The sequence below is a fragment of the Danio aesculapii genome, chromosome 15, assembly GCF_903798145.1.
Source record: "Danio aesculapii chromosome 15, fDanAes4.1, whole genome shotgun sequence".
NCBI classification, from domain to species: Eukaryota; Metazoa; Chordata; class Actinopteri; order Cypriniformes; family Danionidae; genus Danio; species Danio aesculapii.
The window spans coordinates 32,694,515-32,714,219 of record NC_079449.1 but is presented as its reverse complement, the minus strand read 5'-3'; the positions used below and the strand labels follow the sequence as shown (position 1 = coordinate 32,714,219).

Genomic DNA, 19,705 nt, shown 5'->3' with positions numbered 1-19,705 from the left:
AAAACATGCGTATAACTGAGTAGGATAAACTTTTTATTCAATAAGAAAAGATGCGCATAAACTATGATAGACACACTTTTACCTAACAAATTCCAGTATGCGCATTCAAAAAGTCATGTGATTTTGTTATATGAGATCATGCGATGATCAAAATGTATGTGAATGGACAAACCAGCAAACTGAGCACACTGTACAACATCTGAAATGTTGTTTTGGTCATTGTAAAACTCTTTAACCATTTCAGATTAGTGTTATTATATTATTAATTACTTCCAGAACTGTTCACGTCTGACGCCTTCAAAAGCCATCGCGCGTTCATTGCGTGTCGGCATACTGTCTTCTGAGGCGCAAGTCATTTATTAAATAAAGAAAAGATTGACGCAGCTTCTCCTACCTTAGCAAATTCAATTTTTACTGTTGAAATTTGCCGCCAATTCATCAGGAAGTGACGATTTTGTTCTCTTTGGCTCATTTGATGGAAACGCTGCTTTATTCACATGTCTTAAATGCGATATTCCAGTTTTGCGCATTAATTTAATTCGCATCTTTAGATGGAAACAGCTATTGTTACGTGAGGTAGCATTGACGAGACATAGGCTGATGACATCATTGTTTCATAACATATACAGGGGTGTGTTTCCCAAACAACGACATAACTCGCGGCTGAACTATCATAGTATGATGCATCGTTTGGGGAAAGAACGATGTAGAGACGAGTGTTTACCAAAACCGTAGTTTCTCTGTCACAGATCCATCGGTTGAACCACGTTAGTTATTACATAAAACGTCCATAATGACGCTCTAAATGGGGTGGAGTAACTACTTCTTTAAAGAAGAACCCAATCATTTATTTGTGCAAATTGTATTGTTTTACACGCACATGCGTTTAAAAAAATTCCAATATTAGTTTTGCTAAAAACATGCACTCGCTTTCTATATTAATTGAAATATATGTAAACAGCACATATAGGGCCAGTGTTTCCTTTATAAACAATATTGAGGATATTACATATTCTATTCTAAAACATAAAATCACTTACAAAAGCTAACACATATTCTAATCTCATATATAAATCATATAAATAAATAAATAATGAGGCAATTTATTCAAAAAATGAAATTTAATATTTATTATTTATTAGGAAATGAAAAAATTCTACTTTAATAACATTATTGATGATGATGATGATGATGATGATGATTATTATTATTATTAAGTAGGATATTCTTTATTTATTTTTCATTTTTTGAAAAGTTTTCACAAGCTTTGAAGACGTAACATAAATTCTGCTTTTAAATAATAGGTCACCTGCAGCGTTCATCATGAGCCAAGGCTGTGCTCAAAATGACATCAATGTTTTCAAAGTGCACTGTGAAGGGAACGCAATTGTAAAACTGAACTGTAAAAACACTTTGAAAGCAAACTACACCTGAGAGAGATGACTGTAATGCTTTTGTTTATAATTCCAAGTTTTAATGTTAGAATGTTCTAAACGAATATAGGGCATAGGGGGGATAAGTGGGAATAGAACACAGCCAGGAACTATGTTTCTAACTACACCTCTACATACAAGTTCGTTGGAACGGCAAATCAACAAACTTTGTTTGTAACTACGCAACTTGTGACTTTAGTTGGCTAACCAACTGTTTTTCGGAAACGCAACCTAGATTGGCTGTACAGATGAAACCAGAGGGGCGTCTATTTTTGATTTGGATAAAATAGCTATACCACACAATTTGTTTGCATATACAGCTAAAACAGGTCTCCATCTGGACAGGTAAATTCGGTTGGAAGGTGCTTCATAAAAGGGTGGGATAAAACAAGATAAAGCGACACTCAATCGGTTGATATACATTTTATTTTATTAGAATTTAAATTTCTGTATAAAGAAATCATGTTTTGATTTTGTATCGTCTCAGGCTGTTGTTGCCAGATTGGGCATTTGTGCGGTTTTGAATTTGATTGTGTGGGTTAAAAATGGCGATGGCAAAATTTGAGCGAAAAATTTTATAACTTTTTTTTAACAACACATAATTGTGTGTTCCTACTACATTCAGTTAGTAGTGACCAGTGCATAGTGCAAACAGTGTGAGCCCACCCGCAAAAGGAGGTGAAGGAAAGTTGTATCAAAATATCAAAATCTGACTCCCCGTACAAATCTGACTTCCCCTTCGTGTGCACGTGCATCACGCAGCGCCAACAATTATGACAGAACTAGGTTAATTTAGATTTAAATCAATTAAAAAATATAAAAATTATAGTTTTTTTGTGCGTTTGGGCGGGTTTTGGACAGCTTTTGGGCTGGAAAAAGTCCGCTATATCTAGCAACACTGTCTCAGGCATTTATGTGATGTGAATTCGCAGGTCAGATTTCACCAAGCTTGAATTTTGGAAAGCGGCGACATGCAGAGCTTGTCGTGCAAGCTTGGGTTTCTGGTCTGGCGCCTTCGCATACGTATGAATGGAGATCAGTAGGGGGAAAAGTGCAGTTTGACCATGCCTTTATGCTGGGTTCACACTAGACATGAAACATCATGTCACTTGCTCTAGATTACTCATGGGATGTTTTTCGCCTCATACTAATTTTCTAATTAAGCTGATTCTTTTTAAAGTTCTGCAGAAGACACGATTGAGGTGAATTCCACACATTCACTATAAATGCGTTGTGCAATCTGCATAATTTGCACAGCCAGTTCGCCTCTGTTCGTGCCTTATGTTATTTAAAAATCCATTGTGCATTGCGGGGGCCGTTATTTTACTTTATACTGCCTAACATTACATGTCTGGAAAATAATATACTGATATGATGATCATTGTGCTTCTTTCTGTAGTAATGTACATTCATTTTACAAGTCCCCTAGAGTTAAAGAGTTGAGATTTACCATTTTTTAATCCATTCAGCCAATCGTCAGGTATTGTGGGGGGGGGGTCTTTAGCTCAGTTTAGCATAGGTCATTGAATCAGATTAGACCAGGTTCTTCAGATTCTAGGCTGATATGTCTAGGAACTATACTCTTATTCTGGAAATATAAACAAGGAACTTTGCTGCCATACAATGTCTGGATCAGGCACAATGATATCAGCCCCTATCAATATCAGCTCCTATATAATCCTCGAAAATAGCAATTCATCATTGTCCACAGATCGATGAATGGATTCAAAACTGGTTTAACTGTTTAACTCCAAAAAAACTGGAGTGTTACTTAAGTGAACGACTTTTACCCTGAAGCTGCAAAGATGACGTTCTACTCAAAATGAAGCACAGAGTAATTTGAACATTTTTGATAAAGTTTAAAAAAGGATGAAAGGACAACGCAATCACCCCTTTTTTAGTAGCTGTCCAACAGAGCTCATTAAGCACCATTTGTTCGCGCTGCTAAAGCTAATCTCTTGTCCCCTGGAGTTGTAGCACAGCGGTGTACATTTGTCTGCTCTAAAGTAAAGGATATGCTTTTACCATTCGTCTCTGCAGGGGAATCATTAGTCACTAGCAGTTACAGAGGATTAAAAGGCCTTGCTTCCGGTTCAGTCGCTCTTCTCATGCAGCAGTGTGCTCTGGATGAGAAACTATTGTTTATTAATTCTTTGTTTACCGTCAGCAGTGACTATAATCTGCTCAATTTGCTTTGGGCTTTTTTTTGCAGACAGAGGTATAATCATGACGTTTGGAAGTGGAAGCAATGGTTGTCTTGGTCATGGGAACTTTAATGATGTGACACAGGTAGGTTATGGAGATGTGTTGTTTTATTTTGGTATATTGATGTTTGCAAAGGCAAGCTGAAGATTCAAACAAACTAACACCATGTTTTGACCAAAGATAACCCAATGACCCATAGTAATGTGCTTAAACACCCAGATTACCCATAGTAATGGGCTAAAACAGACATTCAGAACACCTTGGTAACTGCACAAAAATACCTTGGAAACCACCCATAACACCCAGAATACCCTAGAAACTGTGCTAATATCATTCGGAACACATTAGTAATTGTATGACAACACATTCACAACACACTAGAAACACCAGAACACCCTAGAAGTAGAAATTATATAGCGATGTGTTTAAAAACAAAGAATACCTTAGCAAGTGCATAGCAACATCTTAATAACAACACATAACACACTTGGAACACCCCAAACACCATAGAAACGCCCCAGCAGCATTCTGAAAACAGTAAGAACACCTTAGCAACTGCCTAGCAACACACTGACAACCAGCCACAACACACCCCAGAAAAGTCTATAAATGCCATAGCAATGTTCAAAACACAAAGAATACCTTAGTAAGTGCATAGCAACACCTTAATAACAACACACAACACCCTTGCAAAACCAGAACACCATAGAAACGCCACGGCAACATTCTGAAAACAATAAGAACATCTTAGCTACTGCATAGCAACACATTGACAACCACCCACAACACCAAGAACACATCAGAACAGCCTAGAAATGCCATAGCAATGTGTATAAAAACAATCAATACTTTAGCAAGTGCATAGCAACACCTTAACAACAACACACAACACCCTTGCAACACCCAAAACACCATAGAAATACCACAGCAACATTCTGAAAACAATAAGAACACCTTAGCTACTGCATAGCAACACATTGACAACCACCCACAACACCAAGAACACCTCAGAACAGTCTAGAAACTCCATAGCAATGTGCTAAAAACACAAAGAATACCTTAGCAAGTGCATAGCGACACTTTGAAAACAACACACTTTCAACACCCAGAACATAGAAATGCCACAGCAATGTTCTGAAAACAGTAAGAAGACCTTGGCAACTGCATAGCAATACATTGACAACCACCCACAACACCAAGAACACCTCAGAACAGTCTAGAAACACCACAGCAATGTGTTAAATACACAATAAATACCATAGCAAGTGCATAGCAACACATTGACAACCAACCACAACACCAAGAACACCCCAGAACAGCCTAGAAACGCCATAGCAATGTGTTCAAAACACAAAGAATACTTAAGCAAGTGCATAGCAACACCTTGATAACAACACACAACACCCTTGCAACAACCAGAACACCATAGAAACGCCACAGCAATGTTCTGAAAACAGTAAGAACACCTAAGCTACTGCATAGCGACACATTGACAACCACCCACAACACCAAGTACACCTCAGAACAGTCTAGAAACACAATAGCAATGTGCTAAAAAAACAGACTACCTTAGCAAGTGCATAGCGACACTTTGAAAACAACACACAACACACTTGCAACACCCAAAACACCATAGAAACGCCACAGCAGCGTTTTGAAAACGAAAAAAAAAAAACACCTTAGCTACTGCATAGCAACACATTGACAACCATCCACAACACCTTAGAAGCTCCACAGGAGTGTGCTAATACACTGTTTAGTTTCTGCAAAGCAACACAATGACAACAATCCCCCACACACTAGCAACACCCAGAACACAGTAGAAGTCACTCAGGGCACATTAGTAACTGCTTAGCAACATATTGGCAACCATCAAAAACATCTATTGCATTTTTTTAAATGATGTAATAATGTTTTTGTTATAATAACGTCATTTAAAGGGTTTTCAAAACGTTACAGACTTAAGTTATTTTATATTTACATTACATTTATATTTAGTTATTTAGCTGACGCTTTTGTCCAAAGTGACTCACGATTGAGGAGACATTCTGCGATTCAACAAGTGTTTCTACAGGTGGTTTGTCAAGCCCACTCACCTGTGAGAAGCACACTTCATAAATGCACAGTGTTGTTTGTGAGATGAATAAGTGTGATTTCAATGGGTGGTTTGTTAAGCTCAATCACCTATTTGAGGCACACTCAGAATTTATAGTATCCGCAGTCCATGTGGGAATGGGAAATCATTCCACCAGCCTGGAACATTGAATGAAAAGGTTTTGGAAAGTGACTTATAGCCTCTCTGTGATGGTACCACAAGGTGGTTCTCACACACGGACTGGAGGCTCGGAGCAGGTGACCTCCAGAGGGTGCAGTGCCAGTAGCTGTTCTGTAAGCAAGCATTAATGATTTGAACTTGATTCGACGGGTAACCAATGCAAAGAGATAAAGAGAGGTGTTCTTGGGCTCTCTTGGGCTCATTGAAGACCAGGCAAGCTGCAGCATTGTGGATTATCTATAGAGGCTTAAGGGTGCAATAATGTTCACAGAACATTATTTTAAAAAGTTATTAGAAGATTCTGTACATATTATATTAATGTTCTAAGAACGTTTTTCTCTCAGCGTTACAAGAATGTTCCAAAACATTATATTAAAGGGCACCTATTTTACCCCTTTTTCAAGATTTAGGATGAGTCTTTTGTGTCTCCAGAATGTGTCTGTAAAGTTTCAGCTCAAAACACCCAGCAGTTTATTTATTATAGCTTTCAGAATATTGCATTTTCTGCTCTGAACAACCATGTAGCTGTTTTTGTTGCCTGTGCCTTTAATGCTAGTTCTCCCCGCCCACCATTCCATGTGCCTGTCAGAGTGTGCCCCAATCTCTGCCTTGGCTGTCTCAGATAAACAGCACAGTGACAGACATGAAGGAAGCAGATCTCATGTAAAGTTTGTGAGAAATACTACAGTAAGAACTTTCCCAATGATTATTTGATGTATTTGTTGTGGAGTTGCAACGTTGAGTCACACACAATGTTGTTACAAAGTTCACGCATACACACAGACACACACACATGCAGACAGCATGCATATTTAACTTTGCATTGTTTTTGCACGGCAAATGTGACAGGATACATGTTAATATCCACTGCTATATTGATATCCGTTAATGTTATTATAATAATGTACAAAAAAACCCTGATTTAATGTTCACAAAGCAGGATTGAAGAGTCTTCTTTTATAATTGTACTGACATGCGGCTCTGGTGATAAAGTAAAGACGGTAAAATCACTGTAATTTATTACAAACACTGTTTTAAAAATGTTTTACACTTGTAAAACTCATTCTTGATCACATTTGATGAGAGAGCTGAACAGATCTTTTAATCCCAGTTGCTTTGCGCACGTCCTGTCTTGTTGATATGTTACTACAGAGACATGTTAATACAGGGCTGTCAATCAATTTGGTGGGCAGGGAAACAGCACTCATATGTCACGTAGCGGTCGGCCTCTAAATGGGAGGAATATGGATGCTATTTTAAATGTCAGGAAATTAAAAAAAGAGACTTATTGTGTTTATATCACCCCAATATGACTGTGTGCGCACTATACCTACACACAGTTCTGTCCAAACAGCTTCCAAAAGATGATTTTTCATCATAGGTGCCCTTTAATAGCGTGTTGTGCTAACATTTACACAACTATTAGGTAACGTTACAGAATTTTTGAGAGCGTTCCCTGTTAGCTGGGTAGAAACTTCAGAGTAATGTGCTACAACTGCAACTGCATAGCAACACAATGGCAACATCCCATAAACCATAGCAACATGATGGATCACAACAAAACACCAATTAAAATATCCTTGCAAAATGTAAAAGTCCTGCAGTTTTAATTGCATTTATGATCTCCGTTCCTTGTGTTTGAATTCAGCCCAAGATAGTGGAGGCTCTGCTGGGTTATGAGCTGGTTCAAGTATCTTGTGGTGCATCCCACGTCCTGGCAGTGACCAATGAGCGCGAGGTTTTCTCCTGGGGCCGAGGAGACAACGGTAAATGAGCAACATCACTTGTCAGGCTTTCTCTTTTGTACTCTTGTAGACAGCAGCAGAGCCTCCGGGCAGAGCTGGCATTTCCTGCTCCATCGTTCCCTCTTTCTCTCTCTTTTTCATCACACTCGTTCTCTGTTATCTCTCCATCTGACAGGCCGGCTCGGTTTGGCCACTCAGGATAGCCACAACTGCCCACAGCAGGTGAGCCTGCCAGCAGATTTCGAAGCCCAGCGCGTGTTGTGTGGCGTCGACTGTTCCATGATCATGAGCACACAGCACCAGATCCTGGCCTGTGGGAACAACAGGTACTCAATGTGTCTTCTCACTGTTCATTAGGAACAAAAAATACAATGTTATGATGTGGTGTTTATGTAATTTAGTGTGTATGTTTTGTATAGTTGAAGGCAAAACTATTGAAATAAAACTACAGTTGAAGTCAGAATTATTAGCCCTCCTGAATATTTTTTTCCAATTTTTTTTGTTCATTCATTCAGTTTCTTTTCGGCTTAATCCCTTTATTAATCTGGGGTCGCCACAGCGCAATGAACCGCCAACTTATCCAGCACATGTTTTGCCCTTCTAGCCATGACCCATCCCTGGGAAACATCCATACACACCCATTCACACACATATAATGCGGACAATTTAGCCTACCTTTCCTTGCTCTGTTATACATAATTTGGGAAATATTTAAAAAGAAAAAAAATTCAAAGGGGGTTTAATAATTCTGACTTCAACTGTACATATAAACATTACCAGTCAAAAACTTGGTGAAAGTAATTTTTTTTAAAGGACAACACTCATGCTCAACACAAAATAAATACAGTAAAAACGATTATATTGTGCTGTATTATTATTACTTATTAAAAGGAGGTTTTTAACTTATTTTGTTTAAAAGACAAATCCAGAATATTTAGTCAAATGGTGGTAAGTCTTAACCATTATTGTTTTTTGTGGTAATGTTGTTCTATATATTCAAAAATTAATAATAAAAAACAGTATTTTGTTTTATTTAATTTTCTTGAATTCTGTGGGCATTAATCTTTTAGTGAAAATTATATATTTATTCATATTTGTGCCTTGTTTACAATTTTTCTTATTCTAATAATTAGACCATTACAATCATAATTGAACCAATTACCACTTTATTTATTTCAAAAGCATTCTATAAATTCTATTTATTAATCCGAAAGAGCATCACTCCTACATAAAAGCTGTATTAGTGCTATCAGATATGGGGTCCAATTTTTTTTTTTTTTTTTTTTTTTTGGAGGTCATGAGATTGTGTTTTTTGTTATGTCAAGATGAAGAAAATAATACATGTTCAGTTTTTAAAATTAGTTTTGCCTCAGCAAGCAAATACTGTAACAAAGCTTCTACTCTAAAGCATCTTAAAGAGCCCATATTATGGGTTTTTGAAAATGCCCTTCCATGTAGTGTGTACCACAGCTCTAAGTGAAGTGAAATATCCAGCTAAGGCTTAAATCTGTAAGTGTACAGTGTTTAAAACTATTGATTCATCTATAAAAGAGTCGACTCATAGTGCTTCAAACGAGTCGCCTTGATAACGAGTCATTAGGTGTTTCGCGATGACGCAGCCACGAAACACAAGCCTCGCCAGTAGTTACGCGCGCAAACCAGGGAGATTTGAAACCTGCGGCCCCGCCCACTAACACAGAAAAAACACTAGACACACACACACAGACGCCGCCGGTCCAATGAAGTCACGCTGTGCTCAGATGGATAATATTGACAGTCTCTACCCAAAGATGAGTTGTTAACCTGGTACAGTACACGCGGTTACTCTTTATATTCTCTTATCACATGTAAGCCACGTTAAAAACGCGACGCGTGTCGCTTTGTTTTTGGATTTAACGTTAAAGGCTTTTGTGAGCTCGCGTTCCACTGCCGTTTGTCGTTGCTATGGCGATCGATCATAAGCTAGGAGACAGGACACTCGTGTCACTTTCCCTAGTTCTTCTGAGGAGCGTTGTGTGTGTGTGTGTGTGTGAGAGAGAGAGAGAGAGAGAGAGAGAGAGAGAGAGAGAGAGAGAGAGAGAGAGAGACTTGCGTCGCTTTCCCTAGTTCTTCTGAGGAGCGTTGTGTGTGTGTGAGAGAGAGAGAGACTCGCGTCGCTTTCCCTAGTTTTTCTGAGGAGCGTTGTGTGTGTGTGTGAGAGAGAGAGAGAGAGAGAGAGAGAGAGAGAGAGAGAGAGAGACTCGCGTCGCTTTCCCTAGTTCTTCTGAGGAGCGTTGTGTGTGTGTGTGTGTGTGTGTGTGAGAGAGAGAGAGGGAGAGGGAGAGGGAGAGGGAGAGAGAGAGACTCGCGTCGATCTCCCCAGTTCTTCTGAGGAGGGTTGTGTGTGTGTGTGTGTGAAAAAAGCCTTACACTATGAAGCGCGTGTGCACTGTGACTACTTTTATATAGTTGATTACCAGCTGGGCATTTCACTCTGTCTCGTGCTGAAGGCTGTCACTGTCGACCAATCGCAGCAGGCTGTCATCGGTCCAATCAGCGCAGATTAGCTTCGCGCTGAGGAGGGGGTTGGGAACAAATGAATCGCTGAACGATTCATATGGGAGTCGTTGGGATAATTAGGTAAAAATAAATGCAGGTTATAAGACCATCAAAGTGTTTTATGACCTTGCATGCATATTAGACTGTTGTTGGAGACCCTTACAACCTAAATATGACCCTATTTCATGTATAATATGGGCTCTTTAAAGGGATAATTTACCCAAAATAACAATTATTTCAACATTTATTCACTTATTCATTTATTCACATCAATCCCTCCATTTGTTTGAAACCTGTTTCACTTTTTTTCTTTTGTTGAGCACAAAAGAAGATATGTTGAAGAATGTTGGAAACCTGTAACCATTGACTTCCATAGTATTTGTTTTTTTCTATAGATGTTAATAGTTACCAGTTTTCAGCTGTCTTTAAAATATCCTCTTTAGTGTTCAGTGGAATTAAGAAACTCTTTATTCAATTCATGTTTATTTATATAGCGCTTTTTACAATATAGATTGTGTCGAAGCAGCTTAACATAGTTCTAGTAAAATCCAGATTTCAGAGTTGAAGTTCAGTTTAGTTCAGTTCAGTGTGGTTTAAATTTCACTGCTGAAAGTTCAAACACTGTAGAGCAAATCCACCGAAGCGCAGCTCCACAAGTCTCAATCCGAGCAAGCCAGTGCCGACAATGGCGAGGAAAAAAAAAACTTAACCAATTGACAAAGTGAAGGGGAAAAAAACCCCAGAGAGAAACCAGGCTCTGTTGGGCACGACCATTATTATTCTGGCAAAACTTCCTGTGTGGAGCTGCAGACTAGGAACCAGAGGCTGAAGAAGCTGGATATCCATCGTGGAGAAGCTATAGGTGTGAGTAGGGCACCGGCGGGAGGTCAGGCTGGTCCATAGGATAAATGCAGGCACTTGTTTGTCACTGTGGTCTTTCAGGAATCAGTCTCATGCACTCCACTCTTCCATGATCACCACATCATCAGCTCGGGATACGGCCTGATCCATAAATGTAATGGCTCAACCTCCTTTACTCGACTTTGCTATTCTAGGTACTACCAGAAGCCCTGAGTTTTAGGATCTTAAAGAGCGGGTTGGATTGTAGCGAGACAGAAGATTGGTTAGGAAGCAATATTTTATAATCAATACGGAACTTAACAGGCAGCCATTGTAAGGAGGATAAAATTGGGGTGACGTGATCAAATTTTCTAGACCTGGTAAGAACTCTGGCAGCTGCATTTTGTACTAGCTGAAGTTTATTAATAAAGGATGCCAGCAAAGAGAGCATTGCAGTAATCCAGCCTAGAAGTCATAAAAGCATGGGCTAGCTTTTCTGCATCTGAGATGGATAGCATACTTCGTAATTTAGCTATATTTCTCTGATGAAATAAAGCAGTTTTTGTGACATAGGATATATGATTTTCAAAAGTTAAATTGCTCTCTAATATGACATCCAGATCTTTTATAGTAGAGCTAACGCTAACTTTGTATCCCTCTAATTGCAGGTTAAGTTGTGAGATCTGCTGTGTACAGGATTTAGGCCCAATAAGTAATAATTCTGTTTTGTCTGAGTTTAAGAGAAGATAATTGTTGGTCATCCAGTCTTTAACAGCTTCAATACACTCAGTTAGCTTAGACAGTTCAGACATCTCATCAGGTTTAGTTGAAATATATAATCGAGTATCATCTGCATAGCAGGGAAAGCTGATCACGTGTCTTCTAATAATGTCTCCCAGGGGTAGCATGTGTATTGTAAACAGCAAAGGGCCTAAAACTGATCTTTGAGGCACCCCATACTTTACTGGGCTGACTTGTGAAGGCTGTCTATTAATATTCACAAACTGGTAACAGCTTAGTATGACTTAAACCATTGTAGAACCTGTCCCTGGACACCTGTAGAATTTAACCGATCTATGAGGATATTATGGTCAGTGGTGTCAACTGCAGCACAGAGATCAAGTAAAACTAATAACGAGATGCACCCTTGGTCAGCAGCTAGGAGTAAATCGTTGGTTATTTGCACTAACGCGTTTTTTTTTTACTGTGATGAGGTCTGAAACCTGACTGAAACACTTCAAAAACATTGTGCATCTGCAGAAAGGAGCATGATTGGGCAGAAACAACATTTTCTAGTATTTTAGACCAGGCTTAATAACAGCTAGCTTTAAAAGATTTGGAACATGACCTAAAGATAAAAAAGAGTTGATAAGGTTAACATCTTCGATTTTCTGTCTGACGCCTTCTATTTTATCACAGAAAAAAATTCATGAAGTCATCATAAAGTCATCTTTACCACTTAAGTACCACTTGGAATGACTTAAGTACATTTTAAGTAATATATTTATTTTTTATCTAATTCTAAATAATAAATTTGTATGGTGATGATGCATTTATTAAATATTAGTCTAGATAGGAAAACTATGTTTTTTGTGTGTCTGAATAAAGCAAATCGACCTCTTGTTAGCAAACTTGCAAAATTGCACAAAAAGCATGCAATTAATAATGCATTAATGCAATTAATTAATGCATTTTTAAAAATTATACATTGACATCCCTATTAAATTTGCATCATGATTTTCAGTATTCCACATTGAATGATGGGTAATGCGGATTTTTGGCTACACATAACAAATTATACAGTCAGCGGTAAGAAATGCAAAGTATTTGCAAACTCAAATTAGCTACTGACACAACACTTTAATTAATGTTCCCTCACAAAAAAACAGGGCTCAAGAAAACCCAAATTCCTATGAGAAACGATGACTTCATGTGCACTCATTTCATAAATACGGTCATTCTAACATGACTAGAAGGCAGCATAATCTAGCAGAACTTCAGACAGCAGCATGTGGTTGGTTAAAGTGTTGACTGTCACAGATTCACAAATGTGTTGAGAGTTAATGAGCCTGAGAGTGGATCACAATTACAAGTAAAAATGCATGCCAAAATGTGAAAATATCTCCACGCTTAGCTGTCTTGCTTATGTTAGGGCATTTTTCACAGATTGCCAAACCAGTTTAGGGAGTTCACACTCCTCATTCCTGCAGTGAATGATAAAGATATTTCATCACAGGAAATGACCAGCACAATGTCCATATTTTAAATAACAATCACACCCTGTCAGCCACACCATTGTACTGTCTAAATGTGAAATATCCTTTTTTTTTAAACCTCCTACACGGACTTGCCAGACTTTCAAAATAAAGTTGCTAAAAACAATTACACTTTAACATATTTTTAAAAAGTGTATTAAGAAGTATACTTATATACGCTTAAAAGTAAAATAATTTCTGACTTATAATTACATGTTACAAATAAATGAACAAGTGTCTGGTCCTTCAATTGCCAATTGACCCACTTAAGTACATCTTTATAAGTAATTTCAAAATTATTTATCGCTCTCTATGAAATATGTTTATAGTGTATAGCCATATATACAGTTAAAAGTAAAATTATTAGACCTCCTGTGAAATATTAACGTTTTTGCAAATATTTTCCAAGTGATGTTTAGCAGAGAGAAGAATTTACACATTTTTTTACATAATAGTTTACTAATTTATAATAACTATTTTCTTTTGTCTTTGCCATGATGACAATACATAGTATTTTACAAGTTATTTAGCAAGATACTAATATTCTTCAGCTTAAAGTGAAATTTAAAGGCTTAACCAGGTTAATTATGTTAACTAGGCATGTCATTAGACAATTGCGGTTTGTTCAGGAGCCAATCAAGAAAAATAAAATATTTTTTTAAGGGCACAAATAATATTGACCTTCAAACTGATTTTCAAATGAATTAGCACACAGCACTGTTTACAATGTTTAAATGACAGTGTGAATGCTAAGTGAATCTTGATTTTCTCTCTGTTTTCATCCAAACAACGGTACCCTCATCTGGGTAGGGTTGCACCTGCTGATCATAAGTTCTTTCTTATTCTGGAACGTAAAGTCCACACTAGGGGCTTAGTAACTACTAGCTTGTGACTAATTTTGTTCTCACTTTGGATGCACCACATGTTCTTAAGGCAAACTGTTATTAGTAGGTCGTAAGCTCTCCGTAAAGTCATGCGTAGTCACATTGAATGACGTAATATCCAATAAAAAGCAACTAATGCATCTATATATGACTGTTCTATGAAAATTAAATGATAAATTATAACATTGGTATAATCTATATTAAAATAATTGGTAAATCACGTTTTACATTGTTTTGGTGCACAGAGTTGTTCTTGGAGCTTCGTATGATTGGAACATGACATAAGGGTGAGTAATAAATAACAGAATTTTCATTTTGCGTGTTTCACCTTTAAGCGTGTTAATTGCAGATTTAACAAGCTGGGTTTGGATAAGGTCTCAGGGACAGAGGAACCCTCGTCTTTCTGTCAGGTGGAGGAGGTTCATCTGTTTCAGCTCGTCCAGTCGGCTCCTCTGAACACAGAGAAGATCGTGTATATAGACATCGGCACAGCACACTCTGTCGCAGTCACAGGTCAGAGCTCTTGGTTTACATTACAGTTGAGTGTGTTGCTTGCTGATTTGGTCTGAGGAGTGTGTGCTCTAAATGCAGAAAAAGGACAGTGTTTCACCTTTGGCAGCAACCAGCATGGACAGCTTGGCTGCAGTCACCGCAGAAGCAGTCGAGTGCCGTATCAGGTGTCGGGCCTGCAGGGCATCACGATGGCTGCGTGTGGAGATGCCTTCACTCTGGCTATTGGAGCAGGTAAACAAGACAGATGATCAATCAATCAGCTCAAAATCAAAAGAGTTGTTTTTTCATTCATTCATTCATTTGCTTTTCGGCTTAGCCCCATTATTATTCAGGAGTCGCCAAAGTGAAATGAACCGCCAACTTATCCAGCATATGTTTTACATAGCGGATGCTTCCTCAGCTGCAACCCATCACTGGAAAACACCCATAAACCCTCAATAACACACATACACTACGGCCAATTTAGCTTACCCAATTCACCTATAACTTGTGGGGGAAACCGGACTTTCTTGCTGTGAGGCAACAGCACTACCCACTGCGCCACCGTGCCGCCCGAGTTTTTATTTATTAGAATAAAAATAATGAAGCCAATTTTTAAGACCATTAAAGAAACACTCCACTTTTTTGTTGGGAAATACGCTCATTTTTGCAGTTGTTCATCTAGAGTTGAACAGCTGAGTTTTACTTTTTGTAACCATTCAGCCAATCTTTAGGTCTGGTGGGAGCACTTTTAGCTTAGCTTAGCATAAGTCATTGAATCGGATTAGACCATTAGCATCAAAAATAAAAAAAAAGTTTCAATAATTTTCCTAAATAAAGCTTGACTCAATAAATTATCAAAAATTATCAAAACTTTTTTCTTTTTTTTTTTGAACGAAATGCTAATGGTCTAATCCGATTTAATTAATTATGCTAAGCTAAGCTAAAAGTGCTCCCGCCTTTTTCCAAAAAAAACAACAAAAAACAATTTCTTTGGTTAATTTGTTCCAGACACCCCCAAATTTGAGTTTTTTTTTTGGTTTTAATGTTTGTTTTTAACCAGATGGTTATGATGCTAAAGGTTTTACATGCTAAGATTTTCTACATTGACACCCCCACAATCTTTGGCACTTGCTAATAATTTTGGTAACACTTTTATTTCTACAGTTCTGTTTCGCATATGTACTTATTATAGGTATTATATAAACCTGGTAAAGTATTCCAAAACCTAACCTAACCCATCAAGTAACCTTATATAACCCAGTTCTTTCTTTTTTTATGACTGTTCTTTATTCACCTTATTCTGCGATGCAGAAGTGTGCTCATTTTTGCGATTGTTTTAGAACTTCCGATTCAGCTGTCTAAATGACTAGAAATAATAAACGGCAGAAAACGGTCAGAAGACTTGCTCTACAAACAAGTGTGTTCATGACTATACAGACCATGTAGAATAATGTAATAATCAGTTTGCAACATGAAGCAGCATAACCAGCTGTTTTGATGTCTAAAAAATCAATGGAAGTGAATGAGACCGGAAGTCTTAAGCCAAAAAGGTTCCAATGTGCGTGAAGAATAAGGTCAATATGGCATTTAATGTTGGTAATTTTAACAGCAAAAATGGTATCAGCCCATGTAAATTATCTATTAAACAACTCAAAATACATGATTTTGGGGAATAAAATCACAGTTTTTCGAACAATTTTTTTGAATCTAAGCAAAATATTAAAGATTAATATAATATAATATAATATAATATAATATAATATAATATAATATAATATAATATAATATAATATAATATATCAGCAACAAATAACATCAGTTGAAAGTAAAGGCAGTGCTGCACATTTCTCTAGTGTGTTGTATTGGGGGCAGGTGGGTTAATGAATGTGACATGTGGCTAAAGGTCAGCCTTTCCCCCGACTGAGTCCCAGAGGCTTACAAGACTCTGAAGACCTTTATTGTTTCACGTCAGCTTTGTTCATTCATGATTCTCACAGGATCTGAGAACTAGACGTGGACGGAGATGTCATTAAGTCACGTGATGTGGGCGTTTGTGCTGCTTGTTTCTGCAGACGGTGAAGTGTACACCTGGGGTAAAGGAGCGCGCGGTCGACTCGGGAGGAAAGAGGAGGATTCTGGGATACCGAAATCAGTGCAGCTCGACGAGAGCCATGCTTTCACTGTCACCTCAGTGGCTTGTTGCCATGGAAACACACTGCTGGCTGTGAAACGTAATGTGCAGCTTTAACGATTACTTTTATCAATGTTAACTGATCTGGAATATATGGGTTTATTTTTCTTTCATTTCTTTTTTCATACACCCCATGATGCTTTGTTTGAATTATGAGAGTAACAGCTGATAAAATGCAAACAATTAGGAAAGTGTTTTTAAAAACTAATATCAAATATTAAAGATTAAATATTAAAGGAACACTCCATTTTTTTTTAAATAGGGTCCTTATGAGAAGTTGCTAATTTCTAGGCTAATATACGCTCATTCTGACGTAAACATCAATAAACTTTGGCTGCAGCAGGTGCAATGATACCATGTCAGCCTCGAAAATACTAACTTTTCATTATCCATCAGTTTTAGTACATGATGTAATTACTATATAGGGAAATCATCTAAACTCTGTGGTCATTTTTAAATGAGATGCTAATGGTTTAATCTGATTCAATGATTTATGCTAAGCTAAAAGTGCTCCCAACCAGTGGTGCGTTTCAGAAAACCATCGTTAGCCAACTAAGGTCGCAAGTTCCGTCGTTAAAAACATAGTTAGTTGATCTAGCATAGATGTTGTTGAATTGGACAAATTTATCAGTTTAGACACAATCCACATTGTAAAAGCGCTATAGAAATAAAGATGAATTGAATTTGGCGTTTCCCAAATCCATCGTTCCAACGAACATGCGCAAACTGCATCGCAAAATTGTATGTTTGCAACTACACCTCTAGAGCTGTAGTTAGAAGCATAGTTCCTGGCTGTGTTCACGTTTCAGTTATCCCCTATGCCCTATTCATTTAGAACAGTAGTGGGCAAACTCGGTCCTGGAGGGCCGGTGTCCTGCTTAGTTTAGCTCCAACACTAATCAAACACACCTGAACATGCTAATCAGTGTCTTCAAGATCATTAGAAATCTATAAGCAGGTGTGTTTGATTAGAGTTGGCGCTAAACTGTGCAGGACACCGGCCCTCCAGGACCGAGTTTGCCCACCCCTGATTTAGAATGTTCCAACATTTAAACTTGGAATGCTTAAAAAAACATTAAAGTCACCTCTCTTAGGTGTAATTTGCTTTCCAAATGTTTTAGCGATCTTCATATTGACAATTGTGCTCCTATCGTAGTGCACTTTGAAAACATTTATGCCATTTTGAACACAGCCGTTTAAAAGCGGAGTTTGTTTTATGTCTCCAAAGCTTGTCAAAACAAAAATATATAGCATACGTTAGTGGTTTTAATTTAGTAGGTTATTCATTAAGAAATGTATCTGTGGTGTATATGACATGGGCCTGTTAGTTAGAACATTTCTGAAAGTTTGAATGTGTCAAATTGTAAAAGTAGACTTTTACAATAAATAAATAAATAAGATCCTACTTAATAATAATAAAAATACAAATTATTATTAAGTGAATTTTTCTTCATTTCTTAATAAATAGCCTACTGTAAATTACAAGCATTAATGATTTATATATGAGATTAGAATGCGTGTTAGCTAAGTGGTTTTGTTTTAGAATAGAATATGGAATATTCTCAATAATATTTGCAAAAGAAACACAGGCACTATATTTGCCGTTTACATACATTTCAGTTAATATAGAAAGCGAGTGCATGTTTTTAGCTAAACTAATATTGGATTTTTTTTAATGCGTGTGTGTGTAAAACAATATAATTTGCAGAAAAATTATGGGGTTTTTCTCTAAAGAAGTTGCTACTTCACCCTGTTTACAGCATCATTATGGGCGCTTTACGTTATAACTAATGTGGTTCAAACGATGGATCTGCGACAGAGAAACTACAGTTTTGGTCACTCATCACTACATTGTTCCTCTCTCAAACGATGCATCGTACTATGATAGTTTAGTTGCGAGTGATGTAGTTGTTTGGGAAACACACCCCAGATCCAGAGATCGACTGAATGCATTATAAAATGGTAAAACTCAACCGTTCAACTCTCGGAGACTTGCAAAATGAGAATATTTTCACAAAAAGTGGAGTATTCTTTTAAAAAACACCTCATTAGAAATAGCTATTTACTCTCAGCAGACTGTGAATAACCCCGAAAACTTGCTGCAACATTATGGACATGTTGAAAATCTTTGTATGGTTTGTTTGTTGAGGCTTAAATCACACTTCACAACTTTGAACTCCAGATAGATTTAAAATCAATAGATTTGTTTCAGTTTTTTGTAATGGAAGTTCCCCAAATCGGAAGTGCATCCCATCATTTGAGAAACTGTACAACTGTTGAAAAAAAGTGTAGTTAATATTCTCTAATATTGTCATTTCTGTCTTCAGCATTTTTTGAAGAGCCTGGACAAAAGTGACCTGACTCTGCCTCTGTCCAGATGAACATCACAGCCTGCAGGAGACTTCGCTCGACTTTGGTTTATCAGGAAACCATAATGGGTTATGGATAGTTCACAGTCATCATTTACTCACACTTGACTTGTTCCAAACCTGTTTGAGTTTCTTTCTTCTGTTAAACACAAAGGAAGATATTCTGAAGAATGTTGAAAACCTGTAACCATTGACATGTAAAACACATACTATGAAAGTCAATGGTTACAGGTTTACAACATTGTTCAAATTATCTTCTTTTGTGTTCAACAGAACAAAACATGTTTCGAACAATTGAATATTGAGTAAATGACGACAGAATTTTTGTATTTGGGTGAACTATCCTTTTAACAGGAAGATTAAGCCAAGGTGTTGTGTTTATGACATGATATGATCCTAAGACATGCAATGTTTTTTTTGTTTTTTTTTGACAAAATGTAAATACTAACTTAAGACAAAAGAATTGTTCAAATTT

General features: G+C 37.3%; 1 protein-coding gene across 1 annotated transcript in view; it reads left to right on the top strand.

Annotated features, from left to right (window-relative positions):
* The window catches only part of nek8 (NIMA-related kinase 8), a 28,002-nt gene extending 8,599 nt beyond the window's left edge, over positions 1–19,403 (top strand). Inside the window, exons 10-16 of the mRNA XM_056474431.1 lie at positions 3,646–3,722; positions 7,562–7,679; positions 7,834–7,984; positions 14,525–14,688; positions 14,767–14,919; positions 16,743–16,901; positions 19,189–19,403. Coding sequence (XP_056330406.1) covers positions 3,646–3,722; positions 7,562–7,679; positions 7,834–7,984; positions 14,525–14,688; positions 14,767–14,919; positions 16,743–16,901; positions 19,189–19,217 — 851 coding nt within the window. The 3' untranslated portion in view covers positions 19,218–19,403. The remainder of the gene's footprint in view (positions 1–3,645; positions 3,723–7,561; positions 7,680–7,833; positions 7,985–14,524; positions 14,689–14,766; positions 14,920–16,742; positions 16,902–19,188) is intronic.
* The last annotated feature ends 302 nt before the right edge of the window (positions 19,404–19,705 follow it).